The 18,950-nt window shown below is 34.9% G+C and overlaps 1 protein-coding gene across 1 annotated transcript; it reads right to left on the reverse strand.

Annotated features, from left to right (window-relative positions):
• Positions 1 to 6,351: 6,351 nt before the first annotated feature.
• LOC126893112 (uncharacterized) lies at positions 6,352 to 8,286 on the reverse strand. Its single transcript, XM_050663058.1, has one exon. It carries the CDS (start codon positions 8,284 to 8,286, stop codon positions 6,352 to 6,354), a length of 1,935 nt encoding a protein of 644 aa, XP_050519015.1.
• Between the last annotated feature and the right edge of the window lie 10,664 nt (positions 8,287 to 18,950).

Consider the following 18,950-nt stretch of genomic DNA (forward strand, 5'->3'; position numbering starts at 1 on the left):
AATCTACTACTGTCCATTATATAAAAATTTTAAGCATAAATGCCCACAAACGATTTGATTGTAAGTTTGATACTGGTGATTATTGTAGAAAATTCTGGCACGTGCACCCAGATATTTCACAAGTTCTTTGGTCGGCTTCAAATTACCAAATGAATCGAAATATTCCACGTCGTTGTTTATCTTTCTATATGCTACCCAATGTGTTCCGTTATGCGCGGACACATCCAAGTTAACTATTGCACATTCTCGTTGTCGAGGACCGTCTCTAGGCAGAGCGTCATTCATGAAAACTCCTCGAAAATGTGGTATGTTAAGTATTTTCGCGTAATGTGCAATGTCCAAGTCGTACAGCGGACGATTGGGCAGCTTTATTGGAAGTTTTTTTTCAAATACAAGCCGAATCCGCCTCTGGGTTTCTTACGTAGGTACAGACCCGAACCGATATGTTCCATTGCCTTATTATGACGTATATCCTCCTCCAATTTCTTTTGGGCATTTTTTGCGTCGACCACAGTTTTTGCCACCCCCGCAGCACCTCCTGCTAAAGCCCCCAGTGCCGAAAGACCAGCAAAGAGAGGTATGAGGGGTAGGAAACCTCCAGATTTTAGTGGTAGTACGCGAGGAACATCAATTTCTTCTCGGCCGCCAAGTCTTTTGATTATGGATTTTGCAATTCGTACAGCAGTCAAAGCAGTATCGTGTAACGATGCTCCTCTCTTCATGGACTTTGCAATTTTTGAGACAACATCGCGATTGAAAGAGTAACGCCCCTTTCTTCCACGACGTAACTGACATCCCATTCCCAATTTTCTTTTCGTCTTCATTCCACCGGTTACAAGTAAGGCAGCAGTTTTTTCACCAAAGCTAGCGTCTTTCGACTTGAATCGCTCCCAGGCTCTATTTTCCAATTCTTTATCGGCCTTGTGACGTTCTTCGAGAGATGAATGCTGCGAGTAAGCGATATCGTGTTGTTTACAAGCTGCGTCTAATGGATTAATACCTGGATCTCCACGTGCAAGACGTTTTTGTAGTTTTGTTCCAGCTATAAAGAACGTATTTTTTTTTTTACTTATAAAACACAACAAAATTGTCGCAAAGTTACTTACGTCCACAGTACTGATAACCGCCAGGAATATGTAGCTCAAATGGCAGTTTATTAATTAAAGAGTTCACGAGACCTCCTCCTTCGACGACCAACATTGGACTGATGCCATGCAAGTGATGACATCTATAATATATTGCCGTACTTATGTACTACACTTGCCACACGATGAAGATCGTTCAACAAGAGCAGACGTTGCCAATTGATAATCTGGACATTGTCCAGAAAGTGACAGTCAGTAAACATGGTAAATTGCTACCAAACTCATTTAGAGCCATTATTTGCGGTCCAAGTGGGTGCGGAAAAACGAATGTCATGCTATCACTATTATTTAATCCGAATGGCGCCAAATTCAAAAATGTCTATGTTTATTCGAAATCCCTTTTTCAACCGAAATACCAACTACTGCAAGATGTAATAGCCCAAGTCAAAGGTGTTGGGTACTTTCCATTCAAAGACAATGAAGAAATTATCAGTCCAGATGAAGCACAACCAAACTCAATTTTTTTATTTGACGATGTTGCATGTGATGGTCAACAGAAGATTCGCGAGTATTATTCCATGTGCAGACATAAAAATATCGATGCCGCTTATTTATGTCAAACATATTCAAAAATACCGAAGCAGCTAATAAGAGACAATTGTAACATGATTGTATTATTCAAGCAGGACGAGATAAATTTGAAGCATATATTTGATGAACACGTATCGCCAGACATGTCGTTTGATGAATTTAAAAAAATGTGTTCAGAATGTTGGACGACAGACCGCTATGGTACTTTGGTCATTATGAAAGATTTTCCCCTTAACAATGGCCGATACCGCAAAGGATTTGATAAATATATAAAATTGTAAGTTGATGTATTGTTTAGTTGTCAACAAAATGTCTTATGATGCGGTCGCCATTGCCATGCGCAAGAAGAAAGTTGCCGAATTGGCTAGATCAATTCGCAAAAAATATTTGGCATTGAAATTAGGCAAGACAGAACAAGATGAGTCACTAAATAAACTTTTTAAACCAATCTCGAAACCACTCAAGAATATTGCGCAATCATCAAAAACGTTGCATCATGCTATCGATAACAAGTTTAGACAAGTTAAAAAAGAAGAAGAAGAGGTGAAAAAGGAACAAGTAGGACTAAAAAAAGAGCCAGATAGAGAGGAAAATCCTACACCACCATTATCATTTATAAGTGATGGAGATGTGTTTGAAAACAACGATAAAGAAGATGAAGAATACGAAGATAACATAGAAACAAACCAATCGCAAGATGAAGTATCCGAACAAGTATTTCAAGATTACCTAGACCAATATCATTCTCTAATTCAACCTTACGTGATAAATCACGGGATATCTTCAGATCAAATAGATAAGGTATACGGTCCAACCTATGATAGCAAAACGGCAAAATGGGCACTTGGTTCCACTGATATTAATTTCACTCGGGATGGTAGGATTGTAACGAAAGGAAAATATGTTAAAGGGACACGTGGACTATATGAGTTAATATTTTACAAAGACCCTGATCATTTTAAAGAAGAAGACGTTAAAGACTATATTTCATTGTTGGATATAACCGGCGCTCATAAAAGACGGGATGGTACACTAAAGGGAACCCACGGCTACAAGTGGAAGGAAATTATTAAACCTAATCTTCCATCATTAATACCTCAACGTCGTCATACAGAAACTAGTAGAGGAGATGTCGGTTCTGGATTACCTACGCATTTGACATACAATGATTTGCCTAGGGAATATATTTACTGGGACGACCCAAATGAATTGGTGGATCGTCTTCAACTCTTGGTGGCTTCGAAAGACGCCGGCAACACATCTCTCGACAACGAAATTGTAGCCATCATCAATGAACTAAAAGAAGCTAATATAATAGAGTAACTGGGAATGACAATATCATTTCCATTATGAGTGTCGACAAATTCGGTCATCATTCTCGTGGTGGTGGTGGTAGCGCTCAAAAGGTGACGCGAGTTACATTTCCACATACTTCTGACGGAAATATTAATGCCGAAAATGTGAAAATTTGCAATGTCAAGGATCCATCAGAAAATGGTGATGCTGCAACGAAAAAATACGTCGATGCACAAATAAATGAGTTGCGTAACATACAGTCACCATTAATTCAAACACATGGTGAGTTGTTGCAGCAAAAAACTGGGGAGATAGAAGGTTTAGCCATCGGACTAAATGAAGTAAGAGAAGAGCTTCATAAAACTACAGTTCCACTTCTCGAGCAGAAGTTGCAGAAAATAATGAAAAATGATTTGAATACACTAAAAAAGGACACGGAGAATAATGTAAATAAGTTGTTGCAGCAAAAAACTAATGATATAAAGAATTTAACCATGGAACTAAACGAAGTAAGAAAAGAGCTTCATAAAACCACAGTTCCACTTCTCGAGCAAAAGTTGCAAAAAATATTCAAAGATGATTTGAATACACTAAAAAAGGATACGGATAAGAATATAAAATCGGCTGCAGAAACCATTGCACATCATGCGATATACGATATGAAGATGGAAAAGAAGATAAAAGAAATGAACGCGGCATTACAGGATGTAGTAGACAACCTTCATTCGATGAATATAGATACCCGCCTAACAGCAATTGAAAGTCGTTTATAAAAATGTCTAAAGAAAAGGAACAGGTGGTGTATGAGTTGCATAAACCATCACGAAAAAACTATCCTCGTCGACGAACAATAATCAAAGGAATCGATGACTTGTGGCAGATGGATTTGGCTGAAATGCGTCCTTATGCGCACCAAAATAAAAATTACAAACTAATACTAGTTGTAATTGATTGTTTTTCAAAATTTGTTTGGACACGCCCTCTAAAGAACAAAACAGGTGAGGAAATTACTCGGGCATTTTCGGATATTCTCGCCCATACTCAACGAGTTCCGAAAAACCTACAATCTGATCAGGGAACCGAATTTTACAACAGAAAATTTCAAAATTTAATGAAAAAACACGAAATTAATCATTACAGCACCTACACGGTTAAGAAGGCTGCCATTTGTGAAAGAGTTATTAGAACGTTGAAAGCAAAGTTGTACAAGTATTTCAGTTTACATGGATCATACAAATGGCTAGATGCACTACCTACAGTCACTGAGGAATACAACAATACAAAGCACAGTAAAACAGGATACAAGCCATCTCATGTCAACAAATCCAACGAAAAAGCCATTTTAAACAAAAGTTATAGTCATTTAAAGATTGCTGGTCCACGAAGATTTAAAGTTGGCGACATTGTACGTATATCAAAGGCAAAACATTTCTTTGAAAAGGCCTACACGCCCAATTGGACTACAGAATTATTTAGAATTGTACAAGTTAAGATAACGAATCCTATAACGTATTTGCTCGAAGACATGCAAGGTACACTGATTAGCGGCGGGTTTTACGAAGAAGAATTACAGAAAACAAAAAATCCCGACATTTACTTGGTTGAAAAAGTACTTAGACGAAAAGGCAATAAGATGTATGTTAAATGGTTAGGATTGGATAGCAAACACAACAGCTGGATTACTAGTTCAGATGTAGTTTAAGGATCTATATTTCGATACGCCGCGTAGACATACATTTTTTAGAAAATGCTGACAATTACACGCAAAGAGTGGGGGATTGAAAAAGTATAAATTCTCTCAGCAACCATCCGTCACATTCAGTTTGAGTTTCTCCAACCGACTTGTGTATTCAGTTGCAACAGCAGTACTATGACTTCTCAAGATAGCGGATACGAAAGTGAAGAGACAATTATCTACGACGCTGAATTAGATCGAGTACTGGAAAAATATGAAGAAGCTGCCAAAGATGAACCATATTATTTATTGGAAACTACCTATCCAATAGGATGTTTTCACATAAAAATTGGCCTATCTCCAGCTCGACAGTTTTCTCCATCCATTATTCTGTACCAACATGGTAAATTTACAAGAATCAGTTTAAACACATTCGAGTGGACTACCCTAATTGAGATGTTTATACAAATTATGGAAGAATTTTTCATACCACCTTTGCCGACCTATGCCGATGAGTATGATCCAATCGAATTTGAGTGTGGTGATTTCTGCAAACTAAGACAATTGGTAATGGAAAATGTAAAGTTCCTGACTATCGAGAAACACGGAATCGAATATTATTTATGTGAAGATGATGTAAGCCAGATCCTGAGAGCAAACATTGATTTAGTGTCTCAACGAGTGTCGTTATTGGACAATTTACAGTTTTTTTCGTATTATAGAAATGTTGTATACTTTATTCAGCAAAATTGTCATAAGAGTAACAGTTTATATAGTCGACTTCACGCTTTAACTGCGTTTTGTGAAATTTCTCCAGATACTTTGTTAAGTCAAGCTTTGAATGAATATGTATGGTATTATAGCAATAAAGTTGTAAATGATTTGGATAGTTGTGAATAAATAATATTAATAAATATGTTGTCTTTTATTTTTACCTAATATAAATAAAACAAACAAAAATTAAGATTAAACAATTTTATTAATAAAAATTACATTATACAATGGATAATATTTTTTATATACAATTTACAAAAACTTTGCGATAAGTGATCTTTTCTTTTTTTTTTAAGTAACCATATACTGCGCAAAAAGAAGAAAATTATTTATGCATTGAGCATCTACATTGAAAGGACCAAGTTGTATCAAACAAGACGTGATCAAACGAATTTTGACACCAATTATCTGTTAAATCATACAAATATTTTATTTCATATTCATGATATTCATTCCAATTAAGAACCTGTTCATAACCATAACATTTATTTTTTGATTTAAGTACGTTTCGGAAAAGTTTGAAACAGCTAAAACAAAAGTTTAAAGCAATAGCATCTGCTACAAATGCAGAAAAACAAACACAATACATATTAAGTTCTTTCTCTTTATAATAATTTGACTCACAAAGATGATTTCTTTCTGCTTCGTTTTCACGTTTTGTTTGTTCAAAATCTATTTGATCACATATTTGTATTTTATGCAAATAATCAGTTTCATATAATTTTCGAAAGCGATAAATACTATAATTATTACAAATTTCTACAGTAAGGCTCCACGGCAGTGGTGACATCTCAACAAATTCAGTTATGTTCAAGATATTTTCACAAATAGTTTTTATAGATTGTGTGCGTAATGTTGTTACCATCTTTTCTTTTGCTGTATTTCTGCAACAACAACAACAAATAAATGTTTAGTGATGACACTGCCGTTTTATGTATTATAATGCCCCCACGGAAGCGTATTAAATGATTTTGGTATTAAGTACCGCTTGTCGTCATAAGGACTTAGAGCCGTTTTGGATTGTTCGATGCTAAATACTGAATGTTGATATGACCGAATACATCTTTGGCTTGCGTTTTGAATTTTGAATTCTTTAAGACATTTTTCATAGTCTTCGTACGTAATTTTATTTCGAACGACATTATATTTCACTCCTTTTGCCTTTTTGGTTATTCCCAAATTGCTTACGTCGCTTTCAATTCTCTCTTTGTTTAGTTGTTTTCGTTCCAGGCGTTGTCTTTCTTTTTCCCTCTCCACGTCTGTTATTTGCATTTTAAATGTGTACATTTTTGATCTTAGCCCAATAAAATGTGTAATTATTTTCCCATTTGCCTCATCCTTCATTAATCCAGGGATTTTTTTATTTAATCGTTCTATGTCATATGGGTTATTTTCGGCGTAGTCGGAGGTATCGAATTTGCTTGGATATGCTTTTAAAACCTCTCTATATGCATCTGAACATTGCAGTTCATAAATAAAGCTGTCTGTGTCCATGTACAGCAATGAACAGTTTTCTTCTCCCATCGTTGGAAGCATAAAGTTATAATGAAAATCGTACATACATAATTTGGATATATCAAGGATTGCTGCGCCTATATACAGGGGTTTATTAAAGCATACTTCTGATTTTTTCAGTTCGATAGCCACCAAATTCTCATGAAAGATCGTTCGACTATGAAATCGACTACTTGCAATCAAATTTTTAGCTCCGTACCTTCCATGCCATTTTTTACATAATTTTACGATACGATGACGTCTTATGTTCTCCATTGTCTTACCGAACACAGCATTATTCATTAATTTAAAGAGATTTTTTTCGAAGCTACTTGTGGCTGCTGTTCGTAAGTTGGTATTTAACTCAATATATGGTCGCAGCCACGCAGATTGTTTAAATTTCAACACTCTGTGTATCTTTGTTAAAATTAAACCGTTCTCTAATGCCTGTTTAAGATTTCTATAATGAATAATATATTTTGTTTTGTGATATAAGGTTGGTATTAACTTTGGCAATTTTGAACCGGGCGGAATGCGGTGTTCGGCAGCAAATGGAAAATCTTTGTGTTTATCATGCAATTCGCGTGGATACTCCAAGTCAACTTGGAAAAAATAGCCCTCTTTCGCATCATTTGGTATTGACATAATATCAATATGACCTTCGGGAAGATTAGTGGATTTTGATGCAACACCAAATTTGGTACCATCTTCAATCCATTTGAATCCTCCTATTGGTAAAGCCTCACTCATGGCCCAGCCATACAGATTATTCACGTCTAAATACATGATGTATTTAGAGGGTTGTGTGGGGTCATACGTCGACATGTATTTGTTGTTGGCCTCCGAATACCTGTTGCTGCAAACAGATATTCCGCCTCTTATGGCTTTTTCCATGAACAAAATCATATCCACATCTTTTAGCAATTCTAATTTACATTTTGTGTATCTCAGCATACAATCCCACGTGTATCCTGGCATGGTATAATACCAAGCAGGATCTAGTTTATACGTGTCTCGACATTTTTGTCGAAACTGCTCAAACACATCAGCCAGCAGCAGAATATCTGTTTTCAAATACAAATCGCTGTATTCACCCAAATTTTTACAATTAAATTTATTCCAAACATTCTGCGCATGAGCATACTTCTCTTCACTAATATATTCATTATTTAGCTTATTATAAAAATGCCTAATGTTGGGTAAAGAAGTTTCATCTAATTTTTCCACGCTATCGATATAATCGTAACAAAATACTCCTTTACAAGTTAACAAATTGAATGTATCATCATCTAAATTACTAAATTCTCGTTTTAAAATCTTCTTTTCCGATGTGTCTAAAATTGATGCTAATTCGTCGAGTGAAGCTCCCATAAATCTTAGTGAATCAATAAATCGTAATTTAATTTGATGTTCGTCAGAGTGTAATGTAAATGAAATATATTTTTCTTTATTAATTGGAAGTAGACTCAAGTGCCCATGTTTGCATAAATCAATAATCATAAAATGCGAATCGTAACCACTAAAATTGTGAAAAACCACGGGAACAACAAATAATTTTTTAAAGTTCAAATTACATGCTTGGTGTGCAAATCCACGTACCTCTCCGGTAAAATGGTTGTGATCTACTACAATTGTATCTGTAGCCAAAAAGCGTTTCTCACAAATATGACAAACAGTCGCTCCATTTGTATTAGTCTTTTCGGCTATAGGTATAATTGTTTTCAACTTGGAATTTACAAATTTGGAAATTTCAGCCATTTCTTTTGCAAACCACTCCATGCAATTTTCACCTCTATAGCTCTTAAAATAAGATAAACTGTCATCGTAAGCACATTTAAAATAATAACCTGCACTAAAAGGTACATGTTTCTGATATTTTGCTGTTTTACTCAATTTGACATTGGAATCCGTAAAATTATGTAATTGGCATTCAAAATCGGCATAAACTATAAACGGAGTTGTTTGTTTGTACGTAAAATTGCGAAAACCCACATGATCATATTTAGGAACAGTCATTTTGCATTTATTCATATCCGAACACATTTCTTCATGCTCTGCTAGTTTGATTTCACTGCTAAAGTGGTTTAAACAACGATCGCAAATATATTTTTTACTTTTGCTCTTATTCACTTGTGACTGTACTAATTTTCCCAAATCTTTAATCCAACAATAATGAAAACGTATTTCCGTCTGATCGTCATCTTCTGGAGGAGCATCGTAATCATTTAATTTTGGAAAATATTTATCTTGCACAAGAAGCAAATTAACATGCTTTTCCAACTTTGTTGGTGTCAGTCTGGCAGGTACTACTTCGTAAAATTGTTTGTCCTTAACTATATTTAATTCTAATACGAAAACATTGACTGATATGGCGTTTAGTTTTTCGAATTTTGAAATTTGATTTAATGGCATTGGGCTTTCTAATTTGTCCGTTTGAAAAATAGTAGAATAATGTGGATATTTGGATACTCTTTGAGCATCTTTGTTAGCAGGATACAAAGCACTAACTATTGACCAATAAAAGCATGCTTGATCAAAATTACGAACATTGATACAAGCCTTTTTATTACTAATCTCTTTTGGCAAGTCAATGAAGGACGAACCGTTTCCTATGTCCACTCTATTAATATTAACCTCTAATGAAATTACTTTAGACAGCGCGGCTCCTGAATCTTTTTCTGCAAATTCGGACAGCTTTGTATAAATTTTATCTTTAACATTTTCACGAAACCAAAGATGTAAATCGGTCGATGTATCTATAATAGCATTTTTCGTATTAAAATATTTTAAATCTACACTTTCACTATCACTTGATTTTTTAATGAACTCCCCGCAAAATGCAGTATTGACTTTAAGTATTCTATGTGTTTTCAAAATAATTTTAATTTTGTTGCTAAAAACAGTATAAGCATCCTCTAAAAATTGGCCAATGTCCTTATGAGTTAAATTTACTATTACACCGGTTTTAATTCGACTGGCAAAACACGACATAACATTTTCCCATTTAACTCTATTGCGTAATTTTGAACTAAACCCCATCCCAACATGTTTATTATTGAAATTTAAAATAATTTGTCTAAAATGCTTAAAATGACCTATGTTAGTTTGCAATTTTCTAACTGTTCCAATGGGTAGCTTATTGTTTTTAATAACTTTATTGCATCTCCAAATTTGACTATTTACACGTCTTGTCCACACTTTACGGTCCCTATCAGTGAATTTGTCAAACATTATTTTACGAAGCGTTTTAATAATGTGAAGCAAATCATCAGACTGTTTGATCACTTGTTTATGTTGCATGGCTACTCAAACACAAAAGATACAAGAAAGAACAAGATCACTTACCCTTTTTCCTTTATTCTAATAGCTAGTTGTCTATTATCTCAAATTTTGCTGATGGGCGGTGGTATCCGGTATCGATCAGTCCTCGAAATATAATGGAATACTTCTTTGTTGCAAAGTCAGAGATGAATGGAGTATATACGTTTGTGACTCTATTTGGCAGGAACACAACGTTCTCCTCCAGTTCCAGCAAAACTACTTGGCCAAATTTATTTTTCACCAGCTTGGCGTCTATTACTTTTTGTGGCTCGTTTATTGGTAGTTCGTTTAATTTAATTATTGGTTTACGGTCTGCAACCAAAGAAACGGCATTTATTTTTGTTAAATCCATCTAAAACAATAAGAAACAATTGCTAGAAAACGTGCACAAATCTTACTATTTTCCTATAAATAATAGTTTAGAGAAAACAAAATCCACAGAAGTACGTAACAAAAACAGAGACATTAAAAACAAAAAATCGATAATTTACATTAACAAAATAATGTGATCGTGTAAAAATAAGAAATTGTGAATTGTGAAGACCGACAAAAAATTGGGAACACAGAGAAATAGAAAACAGTAATCCACAAATTATTAAAGAAGAGGAGAAGGGAAATTCTTTGCACGTAAGTATTTTAAAAATACATAGATAAAAGAAACACAAGTATATAGAAGGCCGGCAAAAGAAAATTGGGGAGAGAGTAATAGAAATAGTCCACAATTATTAAAGCACAGTAGACGTGAATTTTTTTTGCACGTAATTATTTTAAACATAGATAAAAGAACCACAAGTACATAATACTAACACAAGAACTTATTTAAAAAATATTTAAGACATGAAACACAAGTACACAACAAATACATACAGAAAAAATATTTAATATGAACAACAAAGATAGCTTACCTTGATTCAGTATTTATCACTGCACTGCGAACTAACTAGCGACACGTTCAGAAACTGTGGTTCGGACACAATTGGTGTACTTTATGCCTGTCGGAAACTCAATGAACTGGCTATCCCCCGATTTCTATTTATATAGTAGGTTAATCTGATGACGCATTAAAATTTACATGTATGTACTTGCAGGATTCTTTGAAACGGCATGTGCATATTATTGCTAGAGTTTGCGGTTTTGATTTCCGTTATTAACGCGTCGGGTAGAATGTGCTGTGTCATAATAATGAAATCGTATACTAAAAAATATAATTGATGCTTTTTTTTTTTGCGGTCATTGCCATATTATACATTCTTATTTATTTTGCAATATCAGGTTAAAATGCAATATTAGACATGTGAATATTATTTATATAAGTTGCAGTTTTAATTTCCGTTTTAACGAGTCGTGTAAAATTTGCAAGGTGTTTCTGGCGATGTTGCAAAAAATATAATCGTTGCTTTTTTGCGGTCATTGCCCTACATTCTTACTATTGCAATATCATGTTACAGGTGTAATATGAGATTGGGAATGTGCCTTGCTTCCGCTGACACATTCGTTTTGTGTGACTAATGAAATTCTATTTAATACTTAGTATTAGATGTGAATTTTATGAATAATAAACTCGTATTTAATTTCTTCTTCTTCTTTGTGTCAAGCCATCTGTCAATTCTTCTTCTTTTCGGTGTGTCACTTCTTCTTCTGTTTTCCGGTTTGTCAATTCTTCATTGTGCTGTGCCATTGTTACTTCTTCTTCTTCTTTTCGTTTGTCTTGTTGCTATCAATTCTTCTTCTTTTCGGTTTGTTAATTCTACTTTGGGTCGAGCCATCGTCACTTCTTCTTTTCGTTTGTCACGTCACCTTCTTCTTCTTCTTCTTTTCCGCAGCCGTCAATTCTTCTTCTTTCCGGTTTGTCAATTCTTCTTCATTTTGTTAAGACATTGTCACTTCTTCTTTTAGTTGTCATGTTGCTGTCAATTCTTCTTCTTCTTTTCGTTTGTCATGTCAACTCTTTTTCTTTTCCGCAGCCGTCAATTCTTCTTCTTCTTTCCGGTTTGTCAATTCTTCTTCATTTTGTTAAGCCATTGTCACTTCTTCTGTTAGTTGTCATGTTGCTGTCAATTCTTCTTCTTTTCGTTTGTCATGTCAACTTCTTCTTTTCAGTTTGTCATGTTGCTGTCAATTCTTCCTCTTCTTTTAGTTTGTCATGATGCTGTCAATTCTTCTTCTTATTTATTTCGTTTGTCACGTCATACGTCAAATGTCACGTTCTGTTAGGCACTATACGGAAAAGAAGAAGAATTGACAGTTAATATTGAACGTTGACAGAAGAAGAATTGACAGTTGGCTTCTGTGTCGCCGCCGCTTTCATTTGACACCCCATACGTCAAAATCGGACCAATAGCAACGAAGATATGCTGTAATGCCCTTTTGACACTGCCGCCATCTTTGTTTTTTGTCTCAACTTATTCGTTATCCCCTCCCCGTTCCAACGAGCCCTCTTACGTCACAATCGGACCAATAGAAACGAAGATATGACGTAATGCCCTTTTGGCATATTCTGATGCGCACGCCACATACTGCATTCAACCCCCTTTTTCATCCCCTTTCCAACGATACGTCACACGTCATCCTACGTTAAGCCGTTTGGCATTTACGACCGGGGGTTGCTATTTAAGGGTTGCGATTTAGGGGTTGCGCCAGAAACCGCTTTGCCTATCTACTAGTATGGGAGATAAACAACAACCTTGCTTCAGTCCTTTTGTTACCTGAAAACCATTAGACACCTCTTTTTCTATTTTAACTTTTGCTATTGTGTTCTCATATAGCTCCTTAATAGCATCGATTAGTGTAACGCTGATACTGGTTTTCTCCAATACTTTCCACAACTTCGCAACAGGCACGGTGTCATATGCTTTTGTTAAATCGACTAAAAGTAAATGCACTTCACGAGATCTCAGTGTTCTTTTTTCGAGTATTTGGGATAAGTAGAAAATACTATCTATTGTGGATCGTCCTGCTCTGAATCCGTTTTGTTCTTCTGACTCAAAAGGGCGGTATTCTTCGCATATGCATTCTTTTATAATTCTTCCATATAATCTGCTAAGCGTACTCGTAACAGTTATACCCCGATAGTTATTGCAATCTTCCTTATTTCCTTTCTTATGGATAGATGTTATCCATCCTTCTTTCCAACTTTGTGGCACTGGTTCTCCATGCAAGTGCCTATTGAAAACTTCTGTTAGTATCTCGAATAGTTTGTTGGTTCCATTTTTTATTAACTCTGCATATATCCCCTCTGGACCAGGAGCACGTCCATTTTTCAGCAGTGATACAGCTTTTTTAGTGTCTTCGATGTTGATTGTTGATGGCTCCCCTTGAATTAGGACTTCATGTTGTTCTATGTTTTTGTATTCCGGTCTTTCTTCTACTAACAGTGTTTTATAGTGTTTTTCCCATTTTTCAGGTTCTATGGAGTGTATGGCTATTTGTTCTGTTTTGTTGGATCTGATGTTTTTTATAAACCTCCAGGATTCTCTTGATTTGCGGCCGCCGATGTACGTATCTAATTCCTGACATTTTCTTCCCCAGCTTTGATTTTTTGACTCTATTATCGTTGATTTAAATTTATTTACCATTTCTCTATATTCTCTTTTATGTTCTTGATCTTTTGTTCCCAGCCATCTGTGATATAATTTTTGCTTTTGTTCTTTCATTTCCTGTAGTTCATCATTCCACCAATTATTTTTCCTTCTGGGTTTATTTTCTCTTATACCTAAGGCTTCTTTGGCGGCTTGATGGATTCCTTTTTTTTTATTATTCTATGTAGCTCTTCTGTTGTTTTGTGTTTGAATTCCTGTGGTAGTTGTTGCTCTAATCTTTTTTTATACAATTCTCTAGTACTATCGTTGTCTAAACTTGTTAGATTGTACTGCAGTTGTTCAACTTCTACGGAGTACAATCTGAATTTCTTAAACTTCTTGATGATGAATCTTTAAGAATACTATGTGAAATTTTCAATAATATCTATGGCACGGGCAATATCCCATAAGATTGGCTAGCTACAGAATTTATTACGTTACCAAAGAAATAGGGAGCAAAAAGTGCGGATAATATAGGCTAATCAGTCTAATGAGCCAGACATTAAAACTTTTTCTTAAAATTATAAATCGTAGAATATACAAGCTGTGCGAAGAGAGAATACAAGACACACAGTTGGATTCATGAAAGGCGTAGGTGCAAGAGATGTACTTTTTAGTTTACAGGTATTATTAATTTCAAAGATGCAGAGATATGACTTGCGATATTTACACCTGCTATGTGGACTACCAAAAAGCATTTGATACAGTTCAAAGCCTGAAAATGATGGATGGTCTAACAAAAGCTCAAATGGATGACCGTCGTATAATATAAGATTTATACTGGAACCAATCAGCCACAATAAGAACAAATCTTGGAGATGAAACAACGGAAGCGATCCAGATTCTACGGGGCGTTAGACAAGGATGTATACTTTCACCTATATTATTTAACCTATATTCAGAGGAAATATTTAGTGAAGCCTTGGAAAACTGCGAACATGGAATACTCCTAAATGGAGAAGGCCTAAACAACATCCGCTATGCAGACGACATTGTTATTCTTGCAGACAGTTTGAACAGTTTACAGCAACTAATAAACAAAGTAAATGAAGTAAGTGAATGGTTTGGACTACAAGTAAATACATATTATATCAAAAACCAAATTCATGGTCATCAGCAAAAATAAAATTAGAGACGCCCAACTGCTTATCAAGAATACACCAGTGGACCGAGTAAAACAGTATACCTCTTTTGGAACAATAGTAAACGAACAATGGGATCACTCACAAGAAATAAAATGTAGAATAGAGAAGGCTAGGAGTGCATTTAATAACATGGCCAAACTCTTTAAAAGTCACAATCTTAATCTGGAGATAAAAGTAAGGCTCCTACGATGTTATATCTTCCCAATATTATATTACGGAGTTGAATCCTGGACACTCACTGAAGCGATGGAGAAAAAACTTGAAGCCTTCGAAATGTGGCTATATAGGCGAATCCATCCTAAGGATATCATGGACGGCCAAGATAACCAACGAAACCGTATTACGAAGAATGGGGAAAGAAAGGGAGGTGATGTATACCATTAAAAGGAGAAAGTTAGAATATCTCGGACATATAATGAGAAACGGCACTAAATACAGATTACTGAAGGTAATCCATCAAGAAAAAGTATTCGGAAAGCGCGGAATTGGGAGAAGAAGAATATCATGGTTAAAGAACCTGAGGAAATGGCTCTCCACAACAACAGCTAATCTATTTAAAGCATCAGTTAATAAAATAATTATAGCCAGAATGATCGCCAATATTCGAAACGAATAGGCACCAAAAGAAGAAGAAGAAAATTATCCGGTTTAGTCCTGTAGTTTGTTTTATTGTATGAGGTACTTCCGAATGTGCAATTTCTGGTCTCTTTTGTATGATCTCATTTTGAACTTCTTTCTACATGTTATTATAGAATAATTCCGTAATGTATTCCATTAATCAATTTTTGTTTGTTATCAGTAAGAATTATTTGGAGAGAGAGAGAGCAATATGCGAGAACGAGTTTGAACGATTTTCACAATCTGTACTTCACAAACAACACTAAACTAAGAAACTTGAGAAACCCCGCGAAAATAATAATTATCCAAAGATCAAAGCAGATTTTGGCAGTACACAGATCGTGATACCATGGAAACCTCTCTTTTTATGTGTTCTTGGATATGAAGCAAGTTGACTCATAAGAGTCATAAGCAGTTAATTATGTGTATGTATACATAAATAGAATAGGACGTACGCAACGCGTATATAGTATAGGTATAGCACTTATTTTTGGATGGGGAAAAACCATTGAGGTCCCGACTGTCAACGCTATGGCGAGGTATTAGTAACTTATATACTACAAGTTGAATTGCGCATAAATTCGACCGAAGTTATACAGGTTGGAAGAGGGATAGAGTGTGTACACGAAGGCGCTTGGTTCGCCAGAAGTTTTCACTTCTGTCAGCACTTCCACGAGTGCCTTAAATTTTTAATTTTTACTTATTTTTTATTTTGAATTGCAAAATTTTAAAATGTGAATTTTTGGATTCATTATTTATAATTAAATATTATTTGTTCATTTTGCGTATTTAATCTCTACCCACTCATACTATTTTCAGGCGGTTCAGATAAGGGAAAACAAATTCGTATATTTACTAGTAGACTAATAGCCGGGATAGGTAAAATTTTGCTAATCATTTTAGGCACCGAAAGAGCCTGTAGCTTAAATAGTAGAGCCAAATCAATGTTCAGTGACAGATGCGTCGACAGTGGAAATTCAAACTTGCCATGTATGGAAGGGATAAATTAAAGGTACCCCCGTTCAGACAGTCAAAATGGCCTCACTTTCAGAATTCAATTTGTTTACATCCTATGTAATTAAAAGATAAGACTTAGCACAATTTTAACCCTCCGCCCCTTTCCCTACACCCCATCAAAAATATCAATTTTTATTTTTCTTCAGGTGGAATGCAATCAATTTACTTTTACTTAACTTTACTTAATCAGTAGACCCATTAGTACCTTTCGGTGTAGGGCCATTTATAATACAATTCATTAAATTACAATTCAATAAATTACAATATTTTACAATCTTCTGAATTGTCCTAGCTCTTAACGAACTTTCTCCATTCCTTCCTATTGGATGCCATCTGTGTTGCTTCCTGCCAAGTCTTACCCTTACTCTGCAGTATCTGCGAAATGTCACTGTTCCATTCTTGGATGGGCCTTCCTCTTCTATTCTTACCTATTGGTTTGGCTTCCCACACTCTTTTCACTTGTCTATCATTGTCCATCCGGGTTAGATGTCCGAACCATGCCAATTTTTTCTTCTTGATTGAGTCGAGTATCGGCTTGATTTTGAGTCTTTCTCTTATTTCTTCATTTCTGATTCTATCTGTTCTTTTTACTCCTATCGTTCTTCTGAGGTATTTCATCTCTGCTGCCTGTATTCTGCTCTGGTGTCTTTTGTTTAATATCCAATTTTCTGCTCCATATGTCACCGTAGGTCTATATATTGTTTTGTATATTGTCATCTTGGTCTTTGTTGATATTTCTTTGTTATTAAGGAATCCTCTATTTAGTGCTTGGAATAGTTTTCCTGTGTTTTCCATTCTGTTGTTAAGATCGTCCTCTATGTCTCCTTTGTTGTTGATTACTGTTCCTAAGTATTTGTATGAATTTGTCTGTATTAATTGATGTTGGTCTATCATTATTTCTATTTGATCTTCCGTCCCTTGTTTCCTTGATATTTTCATTATCTGAGTCTTCTCTTTGTTTACGTTTAAGTTGTATTTGCTTGCTTCTAGGTTCCATTTCTCTAAGTTGTATTTCAGTTTTTCTGCTGTTTCCGCAATTAGTACTATGTCGTCTGCAAATATACACATCTCAGCGTTTATCATTTGCATTCTGTTCCAACCGATGCAGTATTTCTTGAAAGTTTTCTTACATTCTTTCACTATCTCATCTATTACATTTATGAATAGCACTGGGCTGAGACTTCCCCCTTGTCTAACTCCTTGAGTTGTTTCAAATGGTTCTGACTGTATATTTAACATTCTTACTGTATTTGTTGTTTTCATGTATATACTCTTTGTTGCTTCTATCAGTTCTTCGCTTACTTCCTTCTTCTTTAGGCTTTCCCATATATCTTTTCTTTTGACTGAGTCGAAGGCTTTTTCCATGTCTATAAAGCTCAGGTATATTTCTCTATTTTTCTTTAATGCTTTTTCTATTACTTGTTGCATGGTAAATATATGGTCTTGTGTGTTGTGTCCTTTCCTGAATCCACTTTGTACGTCCTCTAATTTATGTTCTATTTCTTTTCTGATTTTCCTTTCTATTATGGTTTCGTATACTTTTGCTGCTACACATAGTAGTGATATACCTCTATAGTTCTTACAGTCTCTTGTGTTTCCTTTTTTGTATATAGGTATAATTACTGCATTTGTCCATTCTCTGGGTATTACTTTTCTCTTCCATATTAGGTTATATATGTATAACAATTTTTCTTTTGCTTTTATTCCTATATATTTCATCATTTCTGGTGCTACTTCATCGCTTCCTGGTGCTTTTCCAATCTTTATCTTTCTTATTGCTTCTTCTAGTTCTTCTTTTTCTATAGTTTCTGGATTTTCCGTGTTTCTTATGGATACTCTCTTTATGTGGCTTTCCTTCTCCATTGTGTTCACTTGATTTCCATTCAGTAACAGCTGGAAATGTTCCCTCCATCTTTCCATTATTGTTTTATCGTCATTTATTATTATTCCTTCCTTGTTCATTATTTGTTTCAGTTTCGTTTCTTTGTTGCTTCTTAGGTTTTTCAGTGTTCTATAAAATAATTTTACGTTTTCTGTGCTGTTTTCTTCCATTTTTTCTCCAAATTTTTCCCAACTTTTCTTTTTCTCTTTCCTAACTATCTCTTTAACTTTTGTTCTTTTTCTCTTATAATTATCATATTTTTGTTGTGTTTTGTCTTGTATGTATTCTTTCCATAATTTCTTCTTTTCTTTTATTTCTCTTTTCACTTCATCGTTCCACCAAGACGTTCGTTTCCCTCTGTTGTTATTTCTTGTGGTTCCACATATTGATTTAGCTGTTTTTATCATCGCATTTTTAAATTTTCCCCATTCTTCTTCTATTGTTTCTGTTATTATATGTTCATTGTCTATTTCT

This window comes from Diabrotica virgifera, chromosome 10 (genome assembly GCF_917563875.1).
Source record: "Diabrotica virgifera virgifera chromosome 10, PGI_DIABVI_V3a".
Lineage (NCBI taxonomy): Eukaryota > Metazoa > Arthropoda > Insecta > Coleoptera > Chrysomelidae > Diabrotica > Diabrotica virgifera.

Coding starts and splice junctions, on each gene's coding strand:
- LOC126893112 (XM_050663058.1), bottom strand. CDS start 8,286: ATGGGAGCTTCACTCGACGAATTAGCATCAATTTTAGACACATCGGAA.